The sequence below is a fragment of the Myotis nattereri genome, assembly GCF_964212035.1.
Source record: "Myotis nattereri genome assembly, chromosome: 13".
NCBI classification, from domain to species: Eukaryota; Metazoa; Chordata; class Mammalia; order Chiroptera; family Vespertilionidae; genus Myotis; species Myotis nattereri.
This window is the reverse complement of record NC_138088.1, coordinates 47,561,880-47,589,760: the sequence shown is the minus strand read 5'-3', so window position 1 is coordinate 47,589,760 and position 27,881 is coordinate 47,561,880. Positions and strand designations below refer to the sequence as shown.

General features: G+C 41.2%; 1 protein-coding gene across 1 annotated transcript in view; it reads left to right on the top strand.

The window, feature by feature from the left end:
* SORCS1 (sortilin related VPS10 domain containing receptor 1) overlaps nucleotides 1–27,881 on the top strand; it is a 217,884-nt gene that overhangs the window by 122,456 nt on the left and 67,547 nt on the right. The window contains exons 9-15 of the mRNA XM_081104694.1: nucleotides 7,219–7,321; nucleotides 7,586–7,662; nucleotides 9,685–9,776; nucleotides 11,138–11,245; nucleotides 12,760–12,877; nucleotides 14,641–14,771; nucleotides 18,333–18,446. Coding sequence (XP_080960820.1) covers nucleotides 7,219–7,321; nucleotides 7,586–7,662; nucleotides 9,685–9,776; nucleotides 11,138–11,245; nucleotides 12,760–12,877; nucleotides 14,641–14,771; nucleotides 18,333–18,446 — 743 coding nt within the window. The remainder of the gene's footprint in view (nucleotides 1–7,218; nucleotides 7,322–7,585; nucleotides 7,663–9,684; nucleotides 9,777–11,137; nucleotides 11,246–12,759; nucleotides 12,878–14,640; nucleotides 14,772–18,332; nucleotides 18,447–27,881) is intronic.

Below are 27,881 nucleotides of genomic sequence, written 5' to 3'. Positions count from 1 at the left end.
GGAGTGCAAAAAAAAAAAAAATTTGCTGACCCCTATTTTGAAGTATGGCTCTCTCTTAATTATCTAACATTTGGGGAATAAATAGATCAGCATGAACTTATTTATAATTTGATTATATGTTGGGGTCTGAGAGAGGGATCAAAAATGGGTGTTGCCTCCACAGAGTGTGAGGTCTGCTTGAAAGGGACTAGACTAATAAATGAAAGATTATAGGGTTACATTTCACTCCCCTCAGTGATGCTGGTGCCTGCCCCATACTTCACCCAGGAATGGATACTGAGTGAATGAAGAAGGAGGGGAAGAAGAGATTATTTTCAAAACAAAGTATAATCAAATGCTAACGTCTTTAAAACAATCTAGAAGTTGTATTTATATTCACAAAAAAAAGGCTAGTATGTTAAGCTGGAGGAAAGACCTCTTAGTTTTAGTAAGAGCTTGGAGAGAGAGAGAGGGAGAGGGAGAGAGAGAGAGAAAGAAATTATGAATCAGTATTCACAGTCATCATACAATTCTGACTTTAGCGATATCCACACTCAGCTTGCTTTTTGTGTCCCATGAAGTCGGAACAGTCACTTTGCAGGTTCATCTCCTGTGGCTGTAGGCAGGTCGCCTCCTGCTCGAGAACATGCCAGCAGCTATAGGGTGACCTTGTTAGTTGCAGAGGATATCACGGTTGTCACTGTGCATCAGGAAAGCGGGCTGCAATTCAGCCTCCCACTCAGCTTCTATCCTTATAACTGGCAACTTACGGAGGGAGTGGGGAGCCACTTGTTACAGAGAGTGCACAAAGCCAGTGACAGAGTAAATAAACGGGGCAGTTATTACTGCATACCTTCTCTATGCGAGGCATAATTCAGCAGCATTTTGAAAACCAGGGCCACCTTCCTAGTTTAACTATGGCAAGTTGGAGCACCCTGATATTTTGCCCAAGGCGCATGGCCTGCACCATTGCCTTAATGTGGTCCTCTCTCCTTTTATGCATGTTGGAGATGAAATGTCCATGAGAGAATTAGCCATGTCATATGAAGAGACTTCCCTGGGTCCTCTGGTGTCATAAATGAACCATTAGAAATGCCTCTTCCACAATGCACTTGGCAAGGTGTTCCCTGCTCCACCCCATCCCAGTGTTAGAAAGTCCTTTTGCTCTGCCCCCAAAATATAAATGCTGAGACCATCCTCAGAGAATCCATCATGATTTCTACTCCCCCTACAGTGACAGGCTCCTGTCTGCTCCTCCTGTCTCTACTTGGAAGTCTCCTGTGTGAGTGTGTGTGTGTGTGTGTGTGTGTGTGTGTGTGTGTGTATGTTTAATCCAACTTTATTGCGTTAAAACATACATACATACATACATAAAAAGTACCTTTCTAAGAGAGTACTTTGATGAATCTTGACTAATTATATACCCATGTAACCATTACCACATCAAGATAGAACATTTTAATAACCTCCTCAAATTCATTTGTTCCACTTTGCAATCACTATCCACACCTCTGGCCCTAGACAGCCACTAACCTCTTTCTTTTATGGTAGGGTTTTCTTTCCTACATTTTTATGTAAGTGGGATCAACTTGAGCTTGAAACATTCAGGTCATGTCTCTCTTTTACTTAAACCTTCTATGACTAAGTTAGGTCAAATGAAATGCAAATACTTTCCCTTAGCAAGTATTCCCTCCAAGGTCCCATATGGTCAGGCCTCTGGCTACTTCTGCCTGGTCCTAGGCCTCTCTCCCCTTCCTTCCTTACACAGAAAACATGGTGGGGAGGAACTTACCTGTTCCCCTACCATTAACCTACCGTGCTCATTCATGTCTCAGACTGTTAATTTATCATTATTTTTCTCAAAATGCCTTTTTCCTTGTCTGGCCTTCCTCTTTTTTCCTTATTTTTTAAAATATATTTTTATTGCCCCCCGGTTTGGCTCAGTGGATAGAGCGTTAGCCTGCGGACTCAGGGGTCCCGGGTACGATTCCGGTCAAGGGCATGTACCTTGGTTGCAGGCACATCCCCAGTGGGGGGTGTGCAGGAGGCAGCTGATCGATGTTTCTCTCTCATCGATGTTTCTGGCTCTCTGTCCCTCTCCCCTCCTCTCTGTAAAAAATCAATAAAATATATTTTAAAAAATATATATATATATATAATATATATATATGTATGTATATATTTATTGATTGATTTCAGAGAGGAAGGTAGAAAGAGAAACAGAAACATCAATGTTGAGAGAGAATCATCGATCGACTGCCTTCTGCATGTCCCCCACTGGGGATCAAGCCCGCAACCCCGGCATGTGCCCTTGAAAAGACTAGAACCCGGGACCCTTCAGTTCACAGGCTGACGCTCTATCCACTGAGCCAAACCGGCTAGGGCCTGGCTTTTTCTTAAAATTCAGATCCTTGATTGACTACCTTTGTTCAGAGAGTACACTTAAACTTTTTCTCAAGTTGTATTTGTCCCAGCTCCTTTTCATGCGTGAGCCTTCTCACTCTTTGAAATCAGCACGTGTAATTGCCCGTGTTCCCCTGCTAACATGTGAGCTACCCAAGCCGAGGAACTGTTGCTCTCTTTTTGGCCAAGAATCAGCTCAAGAACCAGACCTGCCGTAATGCAGGTGCTCAATGCAGGTGTTGTGGCAGGCGTTGTGTTTGTTTGAAGCAGAGACTTGACTGTGTTGTTGAGGTTTACGATTGAACTTTAGTGGATGCCCTCCCTTCCACTGAGAGTCACAGGAAAGGACTTATAATGCCACCTTCTGAAGCTCCTGGGCTCACCTTGACCCCAGAGGTGACAAAATCAGCAGGCTCATTAAGACAGAGTAAAGATGCGCTAGTAGGATGGGGATGGGCAGTGCCCAGGAGTCTTTTGGCCTCCCTCCCTCATTAACCTTGTTGTTTAATGTCTTTTTAACCTGAGTTTTAGAAAACAGGCAGCAGGGTGAGGAGGGGACATAACAAAGGGGGAGGGGAGGACAGACCAAAATCATTTTATAAAACCCGGCAAAGGCACGAAATTGGAAAGAAAATCTTTGAGCTCCGGGAGACCCGGACGGTTAGAAATCTTTCGGCTTGGGAGCTGCTGGAGATAAGAAGTGATTTTGAATTGTGAGTACTTGGAAAGTGACAGTGTCACCAAAAGCACAGCCTAGTGATTAGAAGAGAGATTTTCCAGGGCTGTTAGAAATGTGGAGCAAGTTCAGAATTACAGCCCCAAAAGGAATGTTCCTGCTAAAATGTACTCTTTAGAAATAAGACATCCAGGGTAATTTATGGCTGTATTTTTAGGACTTTCAGACTGATTGCCTGGAGGGCTCAGCTGGGATTTCTTTCCTCTGAAGACTGGGTAGCACAATTAGATGGGGTATTACAGGTCACGGTCTACCTGCCTCCAAAGCCTCAAGATTTGGCCCCTGGGAGGCAAGATGTGAGTTGAGCCTGTGACAAATCCTTGAGCCCCCAGGGGAAGCCTAGTGTTTCATGGAGAAAGACTATGATTTCTCTATGGATTCATTGGCCGCTTTCGGTTGCAGCTAAGGAGCCAGCTACCCTAGAGATTCTCGCCTCTGCCTTCCACTCCTTTTCACACTTGACTGTGTGTGTTGTGTGGGTTGGAGTGGGGCCGAATGCCCCATACCCAGCCAGCTGGTCCAGGGCCTCGCTCTTCTTTGCCATTGACCCTCTTCTTTACTGAAGATCTAATGGATTCCCAGCTCCAGCTCAAAGTCAGAAACAAGTGTGTGTGTGTGGGGGGGGGGGGTGGATTTGGAGGCTATTATTTGGGAATTTATTATTTATGAAAGCTCGGATCTGGGTTTTCAGGACAATCCTCGGATTAGGATCCCCAGGGATAATGGTACCATGAAGATGAGACCTAAAGGTTATTGATACAGAGGTTTCAGGAGAAAGAGGAAGTGGAATGAGAAGTTGGTTGACCCTCAAGTAATCTAACCATTTTTTTAGTTGATCTATTGCATGGTGGGGAAATATCTTCTATCATTTAGTAATTCTGCATTGGCCATTCACAGTGCTAGGAAGACAGATCAGTTAAATGCAACAGATATTTATTGAATGCTTGCAATGGCCAAAGGAATTTTATTTGCTAAAATAAGACATAAAAGGATAAGATGAAAGAAAGGTAATTGGGACCTAGAAGTCCACCATGGACTTCAGGAGTTTGTGCACTCTTTGAAATCAGATATAAAATTCTGTGTGCCCTTTTTCTTGGGAAAGAGTCCTTCATTAGCATCAGGCTCTCAAAGTCTGTATCTGACCCTGCAAAGATTACAGATTAAGGATCCAGCTGCTCCTAGAATTGGTTGATGATATTTCATGCCCTGTGACTATGCAGAGACATATCAAAGGGCAGCATCCACACATGTATGCTGGTCCCTCCATTCCCTGTAAGTCAGGTGCTAGGTCATGGTATTTTTAGTGCACAGTTCTATATTGTCCTAATGTGGAAGAATAAGAAAAAGAGAGAAGTGCCTTTGGGACAAGCTGTGTTTTTTGACGCCACTGAATTGGAGATAACTCTGGAGAGATACTCACGTATGTGGTACTTGAGTGCTAATGGGGGAAAAGAAGGCAGGAAGGCAGAAAGGAAAGAAGAGAGATGTGGACAGAGTGTCCCCTATCTGGGCAAAAAGTACAGAAGAATCAGAGAACTGTGTTCTGTCCTTCAGGAGTCTGTAGTGGCTCGATAGCCATTATAATAAACCTCTCTATTAAGCTTTAGTGACTTAACTTTGACAAATGTCCAAAACCGGCCAGGTATAAACGTTTAAGTTTAAACATGTGAAGATGAATCACTTACCATTGTTTTTCATCCAACATTGATGTAGATTATCTAACTTCCTTGAAAAAAAATGGGAGAAATAAAATAAAGCCACGGAATATTCTCCTCATACCAGCTGGGGGCAATCCAGTACTACAAATGTGAACACGGAGAAAAAGTGCACGAGGGAGATCATTTCTAATGTTGCCGCTACTGCATGAACTGCTGTCTTTTCTTCTCAAAATAACTTCTCTTGGGCTCTGAAAGCCATAGCCACGGGCTGTGCTGATATGGTCATTTGGAAATGCACTCTTTCCTTTGCAATGGCAAGTCCCCATAGCAAAGAAACCATGGGTCCCATAGCAACTGAGCTTCACAATCTTCCAAACCGTTGAGTGATGAAGTTTGTGGCAAGTGGCCACTCAAGATTGCAAGCTGGATGCTCCCTTGTCCAGGGATGTTCCGCCTTGTTGGGTGGTTCAGAGGTGCTCCATTCAACCTATTTACCTACGCATTTCCCAAGGAGTGATGCGGTTCTAATGCCATGGAAGTGCTCATATTACTCTGATGATGTGGTTTACAGATAAGCCTGGGTACTTCTGGCATTGTTCTGAGTAAAAGAGTGGTATCGTTCACTTCCTAACATAAAAGCATCGCTTGTTACTTCAAACTTTCATTTTTGATTCTAGGCTGGGTTTCACAGACGATGCAATGGAGTACTTGACATTTTCTCTTTATTTGCAGAGTGTATCTCTTGGGGGCATAGAACCATATGTGAGGTATGCGAGGTACAGGATGGTGCCTAGTAAAATAAAGCGTTGTAGACCAGAGAAGGGGGATCCTGATAAGCTGCCGCTGTCAGCAAAACTTCCATGGAAAAAGAGTCTGACACCTCTGCTTTATCCTGTTTTAGCACCTGAGAGCTGTGCCGTGTGTTCCTGGGACCTTGGCAATTTAACGATACCCATTCTGGTCTTTCTCTTGGATGAAAGGGAGCCAAGTGTTTGGGTCTGATTATTTCTTCCTATAGAGGGGAATCTTCTTTACTCTTTTGGAACATTATAAAGTAAAAATTCCCTTTTTTTGAAAGCTTTACATGAAATTTTCATGTAAAACTGATAATATATTACTATTGTCATTCCTTGAGAGTTTACTCTCTCTGTCGGTGGAAGAAAACGACCCTATTGTGGTCCACTGTTTTAGTTCACCAGTATTTTGGTTGCTTTTCTTCCTGAGTTTCATTTTTAGTTTGTCATTTTACCCTATCTGATATAAATTTAATCACTGCCTCTCTAGATCTCTGAGTATCTGCTGGTTGCGACTTAGAGAGCAGAATCAAAGTAATAACAGAGATACATTGGTGATTCCAAAAACTCGAGTGGATAAGATTAAAAAGTAATCTTCCTCAGCGATGAAAAGAAGAGTGGATTCAGACACAAATTCTTAGTTTTTGACAACTCAGTATAAGAACTATTCCAAATGAAGCTTGTATAAGATTTATTATAAAACTGGTAATATATTAATCAGAAAATTTGATCAAGATTTTCACACACAAATAAACAAGTCTCTTAAATTTTCATTGAAATTGCTGTTATTGGTACATCTTGCCTACAAGGGTGACTTTTCTATTGAATAATACTGATTCTGATAATACCCTGCTGATTGTCTGTTGGACGTTTAGGATAGTCTCACACATCATACAGTTTCTTTTGTACAACTGAAACCAAGTTCTCACATGGAGAGTGGCTAAGAGATGCCAGCTGACTTCTTAACAGCTCTCCCAGCCTCACCAAACCTTTTTTCCTGATGTCATGTCCTATTTCTCCTCTTTCGTATGACTATATACTGAATTGTAACTCAAATCTTCTGCGTGTTTTTCTTTGTGGTTTTTCTTTGTGACTGAAATGCCCTTTATTCTGAACATCTTACCTACCTACCCATTCCTAACCTGCCCATCTTTGCCCAAGGCACCACTTTCTCCTTGGAGCCTTCCTGATCAAAAATTGGACATCATTTTGTCACCCTGTAGAATCTCATATTCTATCTGTACTGATCTTATGGTATTAAAATATTTTCTATTTATGTTAATCAATCAAAAGATCTTAAAATCTACACTCCATGATAGTCAAGACCAAATTTGAGTCAATGTAACTCTTTCATATGCTACACCTAGCCTTTTACAGATAAAATGCTCAAATGTTTTGGTAAATGCTCAAATGGCAATGAAGGCAGTCAGTTCAATTTAAAATGAAGAGGCCTTCCCTCACCAGCTTGGCAGCTATCTTATGCTTAGTGGACACTAGGTATTTGTGGAATGAAAACAGGTGAATGAAAGGGTACATGAATGGATGCATAGATGGGGTGGTTGGATGATTGGATAGATGTCCTGAACATGAGATTGAAATGACTATTTAGATTGTGTGCTTTCCTGACACTCATTTTTCCTCTTCTCAGCCTTACTGCTCACTACACCTTCACCTTAAGGTCTCTGAGAATCCCTACACATCAGGGATCATTGCCAGCCGAGAGACAGCTCCCAGCATCATAGTGGCTTCAGGTAAGAAGCTCACCTGGTTTGCTTGCTGCTGTAAATTGTGTTTATTTTAAGAAGCTAGATATCTCTGCTAGGAACTTCATGAGCAAGCTAAAGATATTTTTCGAATTGCACCTAAACTATTGACCCTGAATCAAGTATGCTGAAAAACGCTGCTCAGATATGTTTGCAATCTCAGTCCATCTCAGGCGATGCAGACTGCCCATGTGGCTCATTGTTAGCTTGTACAGAAAGTTCCGTCCACTCATGGCTCTGTGCTCTTTCTAGGTAACATAGGTTCTGAATTGTCAGACAGCGACATCAGCATGTTTGTCTCTTCAGATGCAGGGAACACGTGGAGGCAGGTAAGAAAGCGTGCTGGGTCAAGTTGCTGAAGTCTAACTGACATTAAATTTGCTCAACTCGATTCCATTCTGGGAACTTATTCTCCTACACATAATAACTTATTCAACTACATATAAATCCTAAAGCTTTCCAATGCATTTATTTAGTCTTAAGTCTTTGAGGTTAGTGAATCTTTTTACAATTTGATTTTTTTCTTCCCATTCAATAAAAATGACCCATTTGCAGAGCCTTTATAGAAGAAAGTTTATAAGGGACAGTGAAACCAAATTAGATCTGATTGAATTTTTCCCATAAAAGAAAACCAGAACCCTAAAGTTTATCATATAGGGAACATGGCGCCTAGAAGGTAGATTATATACCTAATGCTAGGTTATCTCCATAAATTCCCCATGCCTTGAAGTCAGAACAGAGAGCAATGCAGTGATATAGAAATAGCAATTACCCAGGTGGTTTTCTGAGATGTTTAAATCTCATGAGCAAAAGACAGAGTAATAACCATCACCGTGCATATGCTAGGGAAAGTAGAAATGGAATCACTTTAAACCAATGTGTTTAGCTTAAATGCTTTCTCTCTTTCTTCTGAATGAAAATTAGATACCCATAGCATATAAAACACGCATTTAATGAGCTTTTGCAATCATAACAAGATATGTGCCTAATGCATGGTTGTTACCCTTCAATAAATATGTTTTAATAACCCACTGACATTTAATTATCATACAATAACTAGCACCGTAAATTGAAATTTAATGCACAGGTAATCACAGAGCAATGAGAACAACTCTGCTTTATATTTTAGTCAGAGATCTCCATGCTATGGTCCAATTGCTATTTCCTAATTCCAGGCCCCTAATAAGTCCTCAGTGGGATTCACGTATTGTGAGAAGAGCAGGGCAAGAAAAAAATTTGCCTAAAAACCTCAGGGCTCTTGATCTTAGAGGCGATGAGCACTGTTAATTTTCCTCTAGAGAATAGTTAGAGAGCCAAGATCCTTTTTTTTTCCTTCCAAAACCCCAAACAAAGCAAAATAAGTCTCTATTCCTATGGTCCTTGGATAGGATATACCTTCATATGGGCATAAGAAGTAAATAAAGGAGACTTGACTTGGGGTAGTGATCACACAATACAATACAAATGATCCATTATGGAATTGTACACTTGAAACCTAAATAATTTTATTAACTAGTGTCACCCCAATGAATTTGATAAACATTTTAAAAATTTCAAAAAAGAAGTAAAGGGGAAGAATATTATGTCTATAGTGTAACCACAGACAGAGCTATACTAACAGTGTGACTGTGAGAAGCCAGCATGCATCTTACATAGAGAGGACTTAGAAATTGCTTTCACTCTATTTCCATTTGACTTCACATTGGTTTCTCCACGTTTAGAAAAAGATCCAATGGCACATGTACCCAAATATGATGATTCCATTTTCATCAGAGCTACTTTATAACTTGGTAGAGACCTATTAATTGAACAAGAACACCTTTTTTCTAGAATACTTGGCAAGTTTGAAAGAACTGTATCTGGAGGGTCATTGTAATGCTGCAAGCTCCAGCTCCATCAATCACTACATACATGCTCGTAGGCAAGTTTCGACATCTCTCTCAACCTTAGTGGCCTCCTATATAAGCATGAGAATGTGAGATTAAAGTATCTCTAAGGTTTCTTCTACCTTAGAATGTTACCCAATGTGAGTTATCCAATATTCTGACGTGATTATCAATGGGAATCAATAGAACATGCCACAAAATAAGATCAGAATATAAACATCAATACATAACTATTCTTTACATTTGTTTTGTGGTGCACCTAAAACAATTCTGTGTAACTCCAGGGGTACATGTAGCCCATCTTTTGAAGCATTGTTCATTATTGTGTCTTCCCAAAGATTTGGGGAAACCTTGTTCAATCAGGAGAGGGATTATTTTTTCTCCTCATGTGAAGACGAATTATCTGAACTCTGGATGTGTGTGGACATGGATGTGTGTCCATGTGGATGTGGTTTCCTCTTCCAGATCTTTGAAGACGAGCACAGTGTCCTGTATCTGGATCAAGGTGGAGTCTTAGTTGCTATGAAGCACACGTCTCTTCCAATTCGACATCTCTGGTAAAGGCACCTGTTGCCCATGAGTCATAATCCTTGCAGTTCCTCACTGTGAAGGCTAGGAGTAGCGCTATCAGACTGTGATCATGTTTGTTGTAAAATGTCAAGGTCTACTAGAACATAATTTACACCTTTCCTCTTTTAAAATAAGATTGTGGCCTATTGGAGAAGGAAAGGACATAGGGAGGGAAGGAGGGAGGAAGGGAGGGAGGGAGGGAGGGAGGGAGGGATGGATGGGATGGGAGGGAGGGATGGGATGGGAGGGAGGGAAGAAAGGAGGATGAGCTCTGCCCCTGAGAGAGGAATTACATTGTAGTTTTTAAATGTGACAATACCCTCTCCAGTACCTTATCCTTTTAGCACAATTGTGGGTAGAATGCTGCGCCAGGTATAATCTCTGGGTAGCATAACTCCTTTCCCAAATAATGCCTCCTCATTACCAGTATGTGTGTTCTGCACAGAGATCAGGATACTGTTGCTGATTGTACTTCCTTAGTTTCCCGTTTGGGGGTGACATTCTGCAACTCTAGCTGTAGGTCTTCTGCAGATGGATGTGCAAGTCCTACCTTCCAGAGGGGTTTCCCACAGACTCCTTCATGTGTGTTTTTGAAAGTGACTCTCTCCACATGCGAGCTTGTTCCAAGTCAAAAGCCTGATTTTCCCTCCTCTGGTAGCTACTCTGGCGACCGAAGGGAAAGCTGCAGAAATAAGAGAAACAGAGGCTTGGCCTGGTGGAAGGCATCCATAGGGAAGGGCAGAGCAAAAGAAACATCCCGCGTGACGCTCAGAGTTGCAGACTTCTCTCCTCTTGCTATCAAGAGTCTGTCCTTCTGCACCCATTCATTCACTCAGTGAGTCAACCAGGATTTATAACGATGTAAGAGAGATTCTGTAAGGCTCTGATCGCTTGGAGAGATTCTGTAAAGCTCTGAACGCTTGGAGGTGGCTGGCTCAAGTCCATCTAAATAGGTCCCCTATGGCCATTGCTCTTCAGAATCACCTGAAAGGTTCACTACTAGACTACCCTGAGGTTTTGGAGAGAGTCACATTGAGATCTAAGATCTAATAAAATATCCAAATTTAAAAACGGATTCTATCAAAGACTCATTATTATTCTCATTTCATGCAGCTCTCCCCTTGTGAATGTAATAATACACCCGGGTCCCAAATCGCTGGGCTAACTGTATTTCTACCTTCTCATGTAATTAAGGACACTTATTCACGGCTCACTTTGACAATGCCTTAGGCACTTTGCAAATGGATTCTCTCCTGGTTGGTAGTATCTTTCTTTAGAAAGGATTTTTATTTTTCCTTTGGAGATCTGAGGACTGTAATTGATTTTTTTTTTCTTCTTCTGTCATTAGGTTGAGTTTTGATGAAGGGCGATCTTGGAGCAAATACAGTTTCACATCTATTCCCCTTTTTGTGGATGGGGTTCTGGGTGAGCCTGGGGAAGAGACTCTAATCATGACGTAAGTGGAACACGTCTTGATATTCATCCAGAAACGTGTTTTTTAGCTGTTTGTTCGCTTTGCTGCTGTTAGGTTTGGAGTTGCCGGCAAAGTCCGAACATGTGATTTCATGATCCCCCCGTAAAGAGGAAAGAAAAGTACGGGCACCAGTTTCCTGGCTTTTACTAATTATGGGGAGTCCCACGCTGAGGGTGGGTGGCAAACTAGCTCATTTCTTCCCCTCCTGCATGGGCTGAGGGAAATTAGAAGAGATCATTGCAATTGAAAAGAAAGCTATACATTTAAAACTTTAATAATAAACAAATTCAATATATAGAAAGACATGGGCATATAAGGAATGGTTTCACTTTAAGGCAGAACTCAGAGCTTGAGCAAAACCCCACGCAGGCTTTCCTTTTTCCCTGGCTCTTTACCTAACCCAATTGTGAGGCATATTAGGGAAACCCTGAGAACAATCTGTTCTTGGGAAATTGCATTTGCACTCATTCTTGTCTGGAAAGAGATGATCATTAATTTGTGAAAGACTTGATTAATGACTTGCCTGCCTGTGGGGTTCAAAACATTGGCTTTGAATTTAAAATATGAAACTGTGCCTTTTCCTTTCCCTAGAAAATTGGGCATAGGAAACAGAGGGAAGGTTTTAAAGTAGTTGATCCTGTCGGACATGACACTGTAAAAATCAAAGCCATGAGTTGGTGGATTTTCTAAATTTTCTGTCCCCTTTTCTTTTTCTTTTTTTTTTTAATGATAGAAAATAAATCAATAAATATTTAATATGCCTAATAGCTACACTTTTGGCCATGGTAAACATAGCTATATTAGCAATTTATTCCATAATTTGTCTTCATTTAATTTTTATATTTGCAAAACAGATAAAAGATGCTGACCAAAAAGGCTGCTTTGTGGTTTTTATCCTTATCTGCGATTAGTGATTCAAACACCTCATTAAATACCTGTGTCTTTTCAGTAAGCAGAGCAGAATGCACAGTGTAGGAAGCAGTTGTAAGCACTTGGCCTTGCCGCCCACTTTCCCTAGCGACTGGTAGGAAATTAAATAGCATGAAAATCATGTGCATTAGCAAGACAGCCTAGAAGTGCAATCTCAGACCATGTAGAAAGCAGTATCTGTGATTGTTTTCTCCATTATTGGTTGGTTGGTTGATTGATTGATTGATTTTTTTTTTTTTTGTTAACCATTCTCTGGTACGATATATAGAAGTGGTCTTTTACGCTAAACACTCTACATTCTGCTCTACTAGTTCTTTAGTGATTTGACATTGGTTTTTTACAAATGAACAAAACTCTTTGAGCCTCACATTACCCATAGGTGAAGTGGAGCCAATAATAGTCACCCCCTTTATAAATGCGTTTTGAGGATTAAGTGGTATGATCAGTGCAATGTACTTATTAGCATTTTGCTAAGTTCATAGTAGACACTGGGCAAATGCTAGCTGTTGTTATAACTATTGGCATTTTTATTATTGCAATTATCTTTATCTTTATGAATTCTGTAGAGTGTTTGGACACTTCAGCCACCGCTCTGAATGGCAGCTGGTCAAAGTGGACTACAAGTCCATTTTCGATAGAAGGTGTGCCGAGGAGGACTACAGACCTTGGCAGCTGCACAGCCAGGTAGGAGGGAGAGAGCAGAGGGTAGATGCTGAGCGAAAGGCATGGGGAGAATTGGGGGCATGCTAGTCATTCAAGTATAGGAATTGGGGTTCTCTAAGCCAGAATGCTCCTCTTGTGCTTTCTTACGTGCTTTGTGTTCCACAGCAGTGAACAAACTCTACATTTTATAGCTTGTTGTGAAGTAATTTCTGTTTTTATTGTACTGGGATATAATGAGATAAAATTCAAATGTGTTTGGCTTAGACTTACAACTCGAAATGAAATACCAACTCAGCACAGGCATCTAAACCTAATTTATCTGAGCATGTCATATGGATGCAGGGTGGAGGCAGGGGTGAGCAAAGGGTCTTGAATCTGATCTAGCAAAGCAAACAGAGACATAAAATAACAAGCTTATGCTCTTTGAGCAATGCCAAGAGTATCCTTCCTCCCCACTCCTGTGACTCCCTGGGACCAGGTACTGATTCTCGCATCCTCCAGGGTACTCGTGGTACAAGAATGCAGAATTATTAATAGGAACCTTTCCTTCGTCCTGGCCCCTCAGCTATTTAGCTCATATCAGAATGCTTGTCTGAAAGCCTCTCTCCTTTGAGTTCCCAAGCCAGATGGCATCCAGGGCCCTGAAAGGATGGTCCATTGCAAAACCATCGCCATATTTAGGCAATAACACATCGTTTACCCCCAGCCTAGACTGTGATATATTTACATGTATGTGTGGAGTGGAGCCGGTTAAAGTGAGTTTTGTAAGAGGGACAGGTTGTAGTAGCTAAGACAGACAGAGCTGTCCTCTGGTCCTTCAGACGTGCAGAGGGAGCTGTGTTTGGCAGTGCCGGATGCATCCGCTGACTCGCCCACTCCATTCAGAGATGCAAAAATAAAATTATCACTCATCTACATGGCTGATATTTTCCCCTTTGGGAGGCAGGAGCTTTGTGTGTTCAAAGCTTTTATTTTGTGGAGAAACACTGAATTCAGTTTTCTCGCTTGTCTGATAGATGGATATAAAATCAGTGTAAAAAGCTGCGTGGGCAGAAGCAGCATAAATCGGGGCAAAAGGGATCTTTATATTTCTTAGGCAATGCTCTACTTTCATATGCTCATGAGTGAGCAAGAACATACATCTTTTCCAATAGGAGGATTGAATGTAATTATCCCAGGTTTGTTGGCAATACAGTTATGGGGCTGAGTCTTCATGATCCATGTGCCCCTCACAGCGTTGCGCCTAACACCTTGCCAAGGAGACCTTTGCTGAATGCGCCAGGAGTGAAGGACACTTTTAGACACACCCTCCCTGCTTCTTCAGACTGACTTTATTAGTCACATTCTATTCTGGGGCTGCTGACACTGAAAAGAAGAAGCTGACAGCCCTAGTGGTTTGTCTCAGGGGATAGAGTGTCAGCCCGCAGACTGAAAGGTCCTGGATTTGAGTCCGGTCAAGAACACATACCTTGGTTGCAGGCTCCCTGGCCCTGGTGAGGGTTCATGCAGGAGGCAACCAATTGACGCGTGTCTTTCATATCAATGTTTCTCTCTGTCTCTCCCTCTCCCTTCCACTCTCTCTAAAAATCAATGGAAAAATATCCTCAGGTGAGGATTAACAAAAAACCAAAACCAAAACAAAACAAAAAAGCCGTCAGCACAGAGCAGACCACCTCAGCCAAGATCGCACTGAGGTTTGAGAACATCTCCCTGGGCTGCCCAGTGTGGCACAGGGAAGATCCCAGTGTTGTGCTCAAGTACCTGAGATCCCTGTCTCTTTCCAGGGGGAAGCATGCATCATGGGAGCCAAAAGGATATATAAGAAGCGGAAGTCAGAGCGGAAATGTATGCAAGGAAAGTATGCAGGAGCCATGGAGTCTGAACCCTGTGTCTGCACAGAGGCCGATTTCGACTGGTGAGCTGGTGCCTTTATCCCAAGAAGTCCCTCAGTGTATCAAATCCTAGTTGTTGTTATAACTGTTGGTGTTATTACAGTTAGCTTTATCTTATGAACTCTGTGAACTGGATGCTGAGCAAAAGCCATGGGGTTTATTGGGGGCAAGCTAGTCATTCAAGTGTAGGAACTGGAGTTCTCTAAGCCAGAATATTCAACCCGTGCTTTTTTATGGGGTCCTTAATGAAAGCTGTGATTTGAAATAATAGTGACCTAGCTAGATAGAGCCTCCTATTGTTATGAAATTACCTTTGAAGACATCATGGTGTACTTGTACATGTGCATATGGAAAAACCAGGCATTTCTGTAGACTTAAAGAGGATTCCAAAGATGGCTGGTAATTATTTTCCTCTGTGTGATAGATCTTGGGACAAAACACCCTGAGTTGCTTCAGATGGCAACAATGGAAACAAGGAGTGTCTTTTCAGAGAGCAAACATATGTGTGCTCAAGATTAAGCTTTCTAGAATCTAGGGATCCTGGGGATGAAAAGATGGCCTTAAAAGGCAGTAGATTTTCTATCCCTGGAAGTTTTCGGTGGTCAGCTGATTCTTGCTTATGTGAGCATAGAAGGCATTTCTCCATTTGATGACATTGCCAGGCTACAGCTCCGTGATCCTAGCACTAAAGGTGCAAGTCTCCCTTTACAGGGAGTAGGTTCATTTAAACTGGAAAAGTCCTGAGAAGATTAGATGTTAAGTAAAAGAGTCCCAGTGTGAATCTCCTGTAACATTTGGGAAGCAGAAATATGGCTCACGAGGCCAGGAGTTCCCTTGCTTTGGTCTAGGCCAGTGTTTAGCATTCAGGTGAGGTTGAAAAATTATTGAGAATGAGTGGGTGGGAACTCCATTGATTATATCCATTTCCTTGTCTGCTCCTCCCCCACCCCTTATTTTTTTTCCTTTTCTTTGATATTTCTTTCTATGTTTTGAGTTTAGAAAATGCAATTGCTAAATATGTAGGTCAGTGTTAAATGACTGAAACTTGTCCTGCTTGAGAACCAAAGTCATTCCTTTAAGAATTTATTTCAAGCTGTGTAGCAATCACTGGTCACATCTCTGATCATCAGAATATCTGAGAGGTATTATGTACATACACATCACAGATCTTAGAAAAAGTAAGTCTGCTCTAATGGGAGACCTCTGGAGATGTCTGAATAAGTAGCACTGGGAAGGCCTGGCAAAATTGGCCGCCAGCACTCAGACTGATCACCAAAGGCTGTTCCTCACTTGTGGGTAGACAGGTAAGGCAAGAGCCAATGCTCTATTCTGGGCTCAGCCAGAGGGCAGAAGAACTTATTACAGTGGTGCTCACAATGAATTCTACAGGGGCCTCCCCAGCCATGACTTGTGTTTTAGTCATTGCAACATGATTCCAATGACAAAAATACTTTATCCCTTTCCTACCTTTCAGGATTGACACCCTGAAATACCTTGACAGGGAAAATGTTTCTGGGAATTTTAAGTCATTCATCCCATCCCTCTTTCTGAAGCCAAAATGCTTCTCCTTCATCCACTGTATTCAAAGGGGATTTGTAAAAGAAGTGAGCATTTCACCTTTGCAATTGAAGTTTAGCCTTATCAAACAGCCATTCTTGTGCAGGGAGCAAATGTATCCTCTCATAAAAACCACTGGGAAGAAGTGAGGTGAGATGTCCCAGTTCCCTGATTTCTCCTGGAAATATGTCTTCCTTTGGGAATCTTTTTCATGAGGTGCCAAAATAAGCTAGACGTTTGTTGTCACGGCCATTTTTGTTTTTCTCTTTCAAATTTAAGCTAGTCTAGAGTAAAAGAAACACAGGGGAAGGAAAGCAGTCAGGTTTCTCCCCTCCCCCACCTCTCATACCCCTCAGTCTTGGCCCAATTCTTATATTCATTTGAGATTGGAATCTGCTTCTCTTAGCACAAACTGATATGTATTCTGAGAAGTGGGAAATGAATTGTGAATGAGGCCATTGTGTTGTTTTCTGTCCAAAGGGGATTTTTGTAATGGCATAATTTCTGAAAGTATTTTGGAAAGCTTACCATGACCTTAGGAGTTTCTACCAGTAGCTAGAGCGTTATTGATCCCACTTGACTGTAGCATAATGAAAGGTGGTTGTCATTGAATGTTCCCTGTTGCCTTGGCTCTCCCCTGGACAGTCCCCCGGGTGACCTTGCCTGTCATTCTCCAGCAGTTGTAAACTAATTATCTGAAATGAACACTGGGTGTCCTGTGGGCATCAATTCTGAAGGCTTCCTACCCATGCTGTGTTGAACCAGCACCAAGTCCAGCTGGTATGTGCAGAATTTTAAGTGCCAGCTGCCTGGTGACAGGCCCCTTAAACTGAGCCTCTTCTCCCTTCCCAGCTCCTGTGCGCCAGCATCTCACCTCCATCACACAGATGGGCCAGTTCATATGAGCGCTTGCTGGTCACTGCCTGCCATTTGTATGTGCATGTGGAGGTGCACTTTGTCATCAGCCTCTGCCTGGGTTCATCTTCCAGAAGCCGAGGATGTCAGGCCACTCGGAGGCCCCTGGGGGCAAGAATGAGAGGAGGCCGAGAGAAAGGGCTTTGACTGTTCCCAACTAGAGAGAGGATTTTTAAATCCTCTTACTTAGCTAGTACTGCCAGTTGGGACCAGGACAAAACTTTTCCTTGGGGAAATTCTCAGGACACTCCTGAAGGACACTTCCTTTCCTGCTGTGACTTTGAAGCATATGGCTTGTGCACAGACAGACCTGGCTTCTCTACTTAGTAGATCCAGATGTCTTGGAAGAGCATCCCAAAGACATCAACATGAATGAGCACCATGCCACATGTTGCTGTGTTAAACTCTTCAGTGAAACTTTACACCGAGGGTGGAGCTTCCTCCACTGCCTTTTCGCTAGCTATAGCTTCCTCTGGACCAACCACGATCGGTATTGTGTATCCTCCTAATGAAAATTGTATCTGCTCTCTCAGCTTCAAGGTATTTACTTAGAATTATTGGGCATTGAGCCCAGTCATTGTGGCTCAGTGGTTGAGCATCGACCCATGCATCAAGAGGTCACCCAGTTTGATTCCTGGTCAAGGACATGCCTGCATTGTGGGCTCGATTCCCAGTATGGGGTGTGCAGGAGGCAGCCCATCAATGTTTTTCTTTTTTCTCATAGTTGTTTCTATCTCCTTTTCATTCTCCCTTCCTCCCTCTCTAAAATCAATTAAATATCATATATACATATATATATATATATATATATATATATATATATATATATATATATATAGTTTCTTTAGAAAGAATTATTGGTCATCAAGCCTTCATTTCTACACAGGCATCTCTCTTGCCTCCAAGTCAGCATTTCTGAAAATGGCTTCTGTAGGATATCTTCATGGGTAACATGGATATTCCCTGGGAAAAAAATTCCATTTTTGGAATTTAGTGAATACCTCTTTCTTGCCTAAGTGACTGGAGTTGAAGTTGCCTGTGGACCAACAGGAAATTGTTCTCAGTAATTTTGCCACCTACTGAAAGGCTTCTCTTGGCTCTTTCCCCAACAGTGACTATGGCTATGAGCGACACAGCAATGGTCAGTGCCTGCCAGCGTTTTGGTTCAATCCATCTTCTCTGTCCAAGGATTGCAGCCTGGGACAGAGTTATCTCAACAGTACTGGGTGAGTGTCTGGAGCAGTGACCTTGAGAGGTCCACCTTTGCTGCTTTCAGCATGTGTTAAAGGTACAGAATGACTTCTGATCAAAAACCAGGCCTATTTCATTACAGCACAATTTATTTGCTTTCGTTCATTTTAGTAAGGAAGCACAGATTTGCATTAATACCACACATTTCATCTGAGAATAAAACCCCAGTTGTAAATAAAGAAGTAAAACAGATTCGAAGATGATGGTGATAATATGTAAATTGCCTCATTTTTTAATACTTTATTTCAGAACTCCTCAATAAAGACTACATTTTACCCTCCATGCATCCCTGTGAGGAAGGCCAAGTAACTATTTCATATCTGCATTTCCTGCATTGTAGATGTGGGGATGTGGGACCTAGAGTCAGAGAAGAAGCTCATTGACTTTTCAAGAGTATATTAGCAGAAATGTTTTTTTCCGTGTCCGTTCTTGGCACGTTGAAGGCATGCATTCAGATTCTTATAAATCTGGAATCAGATTCTAAAGTTTTGGGTTTGATGTTCTATGTTGTGGAGTTTATCCAGTATTATTTAAGAAATAGAATAAAAGGGAAAAGAATCCATGACTTTTCCACAAATGTAACTGATGTTTATAGACTTAAAAATAGTGCATGTGATATATGTGGGTGCTAATTCAATCTGTACAAAGACATATTTTAGCTATTTGGGGAAATTTGAGTATGGACTTGTGATTAGGTGATATATTAGTCAGGGTTTTCCAGGGGTATGTTTTTATATCAGACTAGAGGCCCAGTGCATGAAATTCCTGCACAGGTAGGGTCCCTAGGCCTTGCCAGCAATCAGGGTCGATCTGTGGGGTGACTGGTGGGGCGATCGGGGGCCCCCTCGCACTGGCACCCACCTTGGCTGGCCTGAGGCCTGTAGACTGGAGGCAGCTCCTGCGTTGAGCGTCTGCCCTCTGGTGGTCAGTGCATATCATAGCAACCAGTCGTTCCACAGTTAAGTCGATTTGCATATTAGGCTTTTATTATATAGGATAGCTACCTAGCTAGCTAGCTAAATGGATAGAGAATTTATTTTTATGAGGGATTGGATCACATATTTATGGAGGTGGGCCAGTCCAAATCCCAAGATTTGCAGGGTGCATGGCATGTTGGATAACTGATGTATGCTTGCAGTCCTAGTCTGAAAGCAAGAGAACCAGGAGAGCTGACTGTGTACTTTCTACCTGAAGGCCAGCAGGCTTGAAACCCAGGAAGACCGCTGCTTTCCTATGAGTGTGAAGGCAGGAAAAGCACTGATGTTTAGGGGAAGGACACCAGAAAGGAAGAATTCTTTCTTACTTAGGGGAGTGTCAGCTTCTTTGTTCCCTTCAGACCTTCAATAGATTGGATGAGGCCCACCCACATTGGAGAAGGCAGTCTGCTTTATGCATTATACTGATTTACATGTGAATCTCACTCAAAACCACCTTGGCAGAAACACCTAGAATAATGTTTGACCAAATATCTGGGCACCCCGTGGCCTATTCCAGTTGACAAATGAAATTAACCATCACAGGTTATATTTAAATCTAAATATTTATATTTATGATATTATATTAACAAAATATGTTATAGTTATGTATTTAGCTATGATCATTGTATTTTGGTTAGGCCAAAATAAATAAATAAATCTACCTTATCTTTTCAGATACATAATGTGTGAGAGTTCCTATAAATTGTTAAAAAAGGAAAAGATACTGGTAATATTTGAAGATGTTAATAGAGACATGGGGATTTATTATATTATATTCTATCATTTGTGCATATTTTAAAATTTGACATTAAAAAACTAAAAAGAGGGAAAGGGAAGAAGAGAGGAAGAGGAAATGGGAGGGAGGAGAGAGTAAGGTATAGGCATCTCACCAGCAGGCCAGTTCTACTTGACAGCTCCTCACTTCTCATGCCAGCTACATACAGCAGTGGGGACTTGCGGGTTTTCTCTTATGCACTTACCTTTAGTTGAAAATTTTATATTTTTATATGTAATTAAAAAAATATTTCCAAAATAATATATACTGCTCTTCAACAGGAAGTGAAAAAACATGGACGAATACCTCAAATATAATTTTCTCTGATGTCATGGATTCCTAGAACCTTTGAATGAAGGAATAAGTTGTGATTTCTTTGGTCCATGACACAAAATCTAAGAAAAATACAAATAACGTTTTCTCAGCAATGGGTCAGTGAGATCATCAGCATCTAATACCTTGGGAAACAATTGAAAAGGGCTGATGGAATAGATAAACTTAATGTTATAACTAAGTTTATAACATTAAACACATAACTTAAACTTATATTGCTTGTATGTACCGGCATGTTTAGAGCTTGTGAAGGGCATCGGAAACCCCTACAGCTAATTTCAGAATCGATTTCTTTTCACTACTTCAATCAGTCAAGGAAGTTATATTACTCTCTCTCTGGTATTGATGAGAAGAGGCTGAAGTATAGAGGATTCTAAATTGTTCCAGATGCTACTCAATAGGCAGAATGAACACACACACACACACACACACACACACACACATTTTTAAAGCTACCTCTAAATAGGTTTCACCAATCCTTAGGCAAATCAGTATTTGAAATCCGAATAAATTCTGACTTACCATATGTAAAATGAAATGTCACAGATGCATAAATTATTCAATGGCATTTTTCATCTATTCCCTATAAAATTAAATTTAAAAGTGTGATTCAGTGATCAGCGTCCAGGTGCATTAGTTTTCGTCAATGCAGTTATGTTTATTAATCACAGAATGACAAGCTTTACTCCCAGGGCTCGGCCTTCACTCTCAGAGGTTGGTTCATGTTAGTGGGTTTTACATGATAGCATCTGATCCTAAAGGATTTTTAAGTTACCACATCTACTGCCTTCATCTATTCCAGGCAAACATTGTGCAAAAAGGCACCATCCTCAGTGAGTAAGCTTGTGTAAAGAGAGCATGTGATAAATACCAGCCATCAGCAGGTCTGATAAATCCCTGCTGTTAAGAGTTAGATGCTCACAGGTGGAGTGTCTACCCACAGAGGGCTCAAGGCTCAATGGGCGTGTGTGTGTGTGTGTGTGTGTGTGTGTGTGTGTGTGTGTGTGACAGTAGTAACCTCAGTGGTCAGTGTGCCATCTAAACACATTGCATTTTGCAAGAATTGGCAAGAGGTAAAATGTGGATGAAATTGGAAAGGAATTTTCTGCCTTTCTGTCACTCCAGCCCCTCACCTGAGATGTCACTTGGCTGTGTGTTGATTCATTGGCATCTAAACACAGGTTCAGTATTTAATGTTATAGCCGCTACAGTGCTGTCGTTAAGCACTTAGCTTTTCATTGAAAATATTTAATTACAAAAGAAATGTATACACAGGTTCTATGTTTAAAAAGTCCATTTAGATCATCACTCCAATCCTGCCCCCTTTTCCACACAACTGTGATCTGATTGCCATGTGTGTTATCAAACACTTTTCATTTGCCAGTGGATGATTATGCCAAGGAAAAATATATGAAATTAACTGGGGAGGTTGTTTTTATAGGTGATGTCCTACTAGGTATATTGTTTTTTCCCCACTTTTCATTCAAAAACGTATCTTCAACGTCTTTTCAGGTTGGATTATACAAGGTTGCCTTCTCTAAGTACGTTTAATTCCATGCTATTAAAGCACCTGGGATTCTAAGGCATCCTCTTTTTGGACATTTTGCTCATTTCCTATTTTCTTCTATAAACAGTGCTGCAATTAATAGTCTCATACCTTCATGATTGTTGGTAAAAGCATACAGCAATAATTAGTCTCTTTTGGCAGTGGGAGGTGTTTCTACTGATTTGTAAAGCAAATTCCACCCAAGTGCCTGGTTCTTTCTTGGACCTTTGTATCCAGGCTTTGCCAGATATCTGCCCCATATGGGCTAAAATACTAGCTTCCTGCTTGCAAACCTCCTTGGAGTCCCACACAACAGAGATTCATTTGTACTAACTGACATTCTCCTTTAAAATATAAATGCCCATAGATTCTGTAAGGCAAAGCTGAGAGGAAGGGTGAGGAGCATTACCCACATTAACAAGGTGAGGAAGGTCATTTCAGACAAAAGAAACCCAGAGACTACCTGGTGAAAGGGCCACCATGCCTGTAGAATTAAGGAGCCACCATGCACCCCAAGTCGCTACAATGCCAGTTTTAACCCATCTGTGGGCATTGCCTGCCTGCTCAGTCAGTACAGAATCTGTATTAGCTTTGGGCAGGGATGAAGCACAGGGCATCACAGGTGCAAGGTCTGCCTGAGCGTGGACTTTCCATGAATGTTGCTCCCAGACACCTCACTTTCTCACTCACCCTGTCTCCTACAGCAGAGAACACCTGTGGTCATGCAGTCAGAGTTTGAATTGAATGGGTCTAGTAAACAATCATTTCTTGTCAGTCAAGCTAAATAAGCAAACCTCCCAACATCACCTATCTTGCAGTTTAGCTGAAAGCATGCAGGTAAACCTTCCTTTTCCTTTTATTCTTTTTTAAATGCCCTACTTTATAAATAGTTCTGTTCACTTTCACAGTCAGCTTATTACCCTGTATATATAGCAGTGTTCTCAGGTTCACTCACTTCACCGTGATGGAAACATTCTAGCATCGACTAATATCATGCTCCATAGAAATGCTATCTTGAGGAGATGCCAAAATATTTATCAGCTTCACTGTGCAGAATAATTGTGCAGGTTTTGTTTTAGTTCTTGGCTAGGACTGAGAAGAGATAGTTGGAATAAGAGCTGAAATGGGTGCAGAATGTCCCTCCAGGTGGCTGTAGCCACCAGTCCTTAATCCTTGGTCCATGGAAAAGTGTGTGAGCAGAGTCTGGCTGTGTTCTCCACTGTAAGCTCCCTGTCTCTGTTCATTCACCCTTTACCCTCACACCTTCCATTAGCCATTTTGTGGAAAGCAAAGAGGCTGCTGCTGGAGCTTAAGCTTGTTATGGATGGAGAATGAAATATAATGGGGGATGTTTTATTTGGTGAAAAACAGCTATTTTAGCATTAAACAAATGTTATTTTTTAAAATATATTTTTATTTATTTCAGAGAGGAAGAGAGAGAGAGAGAGAGAGAGAGAGAGAGAGAGAGAGAGAGAGAGACAGAGAGAGAGAAACATCAGTGATGAGAGATAATCATTTATCTCCTGCCTCCTGCATGCCCCACACTGGGGATCGAGCCCACAACCTGGGCATGTGCCCTGACCTAGAATGGAACTGTGACCTCCTGGTTCATAAGTTGACGTTCAACAACTGAGCAACACTAGCTGGGCCAAAAAAGGATTTTAGTATAACTTCTGCCATTTACCATTCTTAGCATATGTCTTCCTTTCTTTGAGTTTAGTTTCCTAGTCTATAAAATGTTTCCATTTGCTGTTGGGATAAATATAATACTACAGAAGGCCCAGTGCACGAAATTCATGCACGGGTAGGGTCCCTAGTAGCTGCCAGCTGCCGGCCGGGGACTCCCTTCCTTAGCTGCTGACAAGCCGGGGCCTTACTTCATTCCACACCACCCCATGGTGGTCAGTGCATGTCATAGCGAGAGATTAAACTTCCTGTTGGTTGAACTCCCAAGGGATCACTTTGCATCTTCGGCTTTTATATAGAGAGATATTATGAACATATAGCAAAATGCCTAGCAGACAGTAGTCACTTTACAATATGCCGATACCATCACCAATAGTCATCAGCTAAGGGCTCCTCTGCAGTAAAGAAAAAAAGGGGGGGGGGTTGCTTTATTGTGTATATATAGTTCAGACATTTATTTACTACTTAATACTGAGATCTAAGATGTGTTTAATCTAAGTCTCCCTTGTCTCATCTGTAAAACATGAAACCAGTATTCATTTGTATATTTTCTTACATGAAATAACCCCCAAATCATTTCTTTCTGTTTCTCTATCAGAGTCTGTATATATCTCAGTCTGCACATACACAAGCACAAGCTCATTCAGTTGTACTCATATGTGGTTATATCTTGTTTCTACTGTACGGGATCCAGGGAATGTGCTGCAAATTTAAGCTGCTAAATTAACTAGGACGTTATTTGTTTCATGCCAACCATAAAAATTTCTGTAAATATGAAGTGGGTGTTGGTCTGGTTTATTCTAAGAAACCAAGATAATCTTCTCAAGGGAGAGATTATGTTCTTGCTATTAAGCTAGAGATATTTCTAGATGTGTTGAAAAAAAAGGTGAGCATAGACATTTCTGCCTGTGGAGTTTCTTTAGATGAGCTGTGAATTCCTCCTGGACGAATGTAAAATGAAAGCTTTTATTGTTCCTGATGATTAGTTTCTCAATATACAACAGGGATATTTACTCAGGAAGCTTAAAAAATGATTGGAAAATAGCATTAATTTAGTGGTTCCAGAAAAAAAACATTTATATACATACATAAATTCTAGCAAAATAGTAATCTTCCTACTATCAATATACATTTGGAATACTTTTAAGTGCTTTTTATAAACATTTTCCTCCCTATATAAGCCATGGAAATACTTAGACTCTGGCTACCCTGCCTTTACAGGCTAATGGAAGGTATGAGGGTAAAGGGTGGAGTTGCTATTTCCAGGGTCTTTGGGGACTCTGGCTTTTACCCAGGTGACCACATTTCTGTGCTTGGTGGGGACTTCATGTTCAGTTTGATCTCCTCAGTGTGTATCATGGACAATAACTGGTCCTCAAAGTGGTGCCTGTGTTTGAAGTGCACAGAAAGGACATCGCTTGCATTATTTACAGACTCGACACTGCAGGGGCTTACAGAGCTGTTTTCTAGCAAAGCATGGTGCAGTCTCCCAGAGAGACTCGGTCATTGTCGCTACCAAGTTGATGCTTCAGAGCGCCTTTCTTAGATGTTGTGTTCATGGATAGTACTGGGTTGGGAAATGAAGAAGGTGAAGTCACTGTATGCGGAGAGCTTGTTTCTCACATAGTTCTTCTTGTCCACTTAGTGGTGTTACCAATTCTCAGCCAGGTGGCAAGGCATGGTGGTAAGAGAACACCAGTCTCCGTCCAGAGGCCCAGAACTGGTACTAGTCCCCCGTGTGACCTGGGAACCTCTCTAAACTGTGCCTGCTTTCCCTTTTGTGCAAAATGAAGAGGTTGTGCTGGATGGCCTGAGATCCCCTCCGGCTCTGCCATGTCCATGGCCAATTTGAAATGATTATCAGGATTCCTTGGATTGCAGGTGCTCAAAAGAAGGGAAAAGTTCTTTATATAAATTGGTTGTACAACTAGTTGACTTAGTGGATTCCATGAGTCATTCTCATGATTCTCAATTTTAAGGCATTTCCTTTAGTATTGCCATATGCCCTATTTCATCAAGTTGGCATTTAAAACAAAGTCACTTTCCATTGATTGTTGAAATGAAATGACATGTACTTCCATCCTGCTTCTTGCAAGAAAAGTTTTCCTCCACCCCTCTAGGACTGCCTTATAACAGTCCCCTAATTCCAAGGTCCACTTAACTTAGTTTAAGGGGAACAACCTGCTTAGTCAGCCATGGCGCCCAATTCTTTCTGAATGTTGATGTTCTGTCTCCTGAACAAGATCATTGTTAAATATGAATATACTGGGTCTAAGAAGATTTTAAGTATTATCTCTACACTGTACCCAGAACTAGCCCCCGTTTATCGCCCCAAGGCTTATTCTATTTCTTGTTGCATTAAGTCAAGTGTTATTATAACAATGCAGTTTTCCCTTGAAAACAAAGGCATATAGTACCTACAATCCCCAAAAGTAAACTATTTAAATTCTTCTCATGAGCACAAATGTGGACTCCCCAGCTTCAGGGTCAATAAGACCAGCCTCGGCTACAAGAAGACCTAGAGTTCTAGCTCTGCGCTAGTCACTGCATGGGGTAACTACTGTGGAAAAGGGAAGAGACAACTCTACAGAAAGGTGTGACGTCTAAGGTGATTTTTACAGAATAAATTGGAGCTTGACAGGAGGAAAGAGCATTCTAGGCAGAATGAACAGAACAAGCAAAAGAAGGCTTGTAGAAATCAGCTTGCCAGAGCTGGGGAAGTGCGTTAGACAGTGGGAGGGCTTAAGCTAGAAAATGACATTAGGCCGGATCTTGCACCTCTATTTGCGACCTGAACTGTACCCTTCATGAATAAGCCCACAGTAAGTTTTGAATGATTTTAAGAAAAGAATTGGCCTGGATACATTTGATCTTGATATAATATTGGCGATAATAGCGTAGCTTCTATTTGAAGTATAGTTTCCGTTTTTAGGGAATTTGCTGGATAATAACAAGTCAATGTTTAATTATGTGAATACTAATGATTTTTACTAACTTTTGATATTTTAATATTTGTTACGTTCTTACAGTGTGCCAGACTCTATCCTCAGCCCTATTGAATTCATAATCTCACTTAGTCCTCCCAGGAGATGCATGAAAAAATCCTGTAATTTCCCCTATTTTATATTGGAGAGAGATTGTGTAAATTGGCCGAGTTCATATGGTATGTAAGAGCCTGAATTTTAACTCAGGCAATTTGATCCTACATTTTAACCACCTGGGTAGTGGTTTGTAATCTGTATGCATACTAGAATCATGAAAGGAACTTAAAAACAAAACACACAGATACCCAGAATTCTCAGTTAAATCATAATTCCTGGAGGAGTTCTATTGGCATTCTTTTATTTTATTATTTTTTAAAAGTGTGTTTTTATTGATTTTAGAGAGAGGAAGGGAGGAGAGATACAATGTTCTGCTGCCTCCCGCATGCCCCACACTGGGGATTGAGCTGCATCCCAGGCATGTGGGAACCGGTGATCTTCCAGTGCATGGGATGATGCTCCACCAACTGAGCCACACCAGCCAGGGCATCATTCATTTTATTTTAAAAGTTCCTCCCAGTGATCCTATACAGCAGACAGGATTTCTATAGGCTGAGCATGACTATAGTGTCACCTCAGCATAGACTGAATAGTCATAAACATCTGTATTCCAACCCAAATCTCAAGATTTAAAAAAGCCTGCTAAATAATAAAATAACAGTTTTATTCTCACAAAGAGAAACTATGGCCTTCATCTTTTTTAAAACTGGCAGAAATAACAAAAGCAGAATCAAAGAAAGTAGAGGTAAAAAGGAAAAGGTGACAGGAGTATCAAGATAAGAAGAGAACAGTTGAATCGGGGTTGTTGAAGTAATAAGACACTATCTACTGATGAGTGGTCGGTAATATCAAAGGCACACTTGCAGAATGTTTCCTTTCGAGTAATTGTACAGACTCCCCTGCCATTAGAGCTCGCTTTTCTTCTTGGTAGATTGAAGAGTGCTTTATCCACTAAATGCATCCCAGCAATATTCAGAGCTTAGGTCCAACATAATCATAAGTTGCCTTGTTATTGTGGAGGCAGCAGCCCCATTTAATAACATATTAAATGC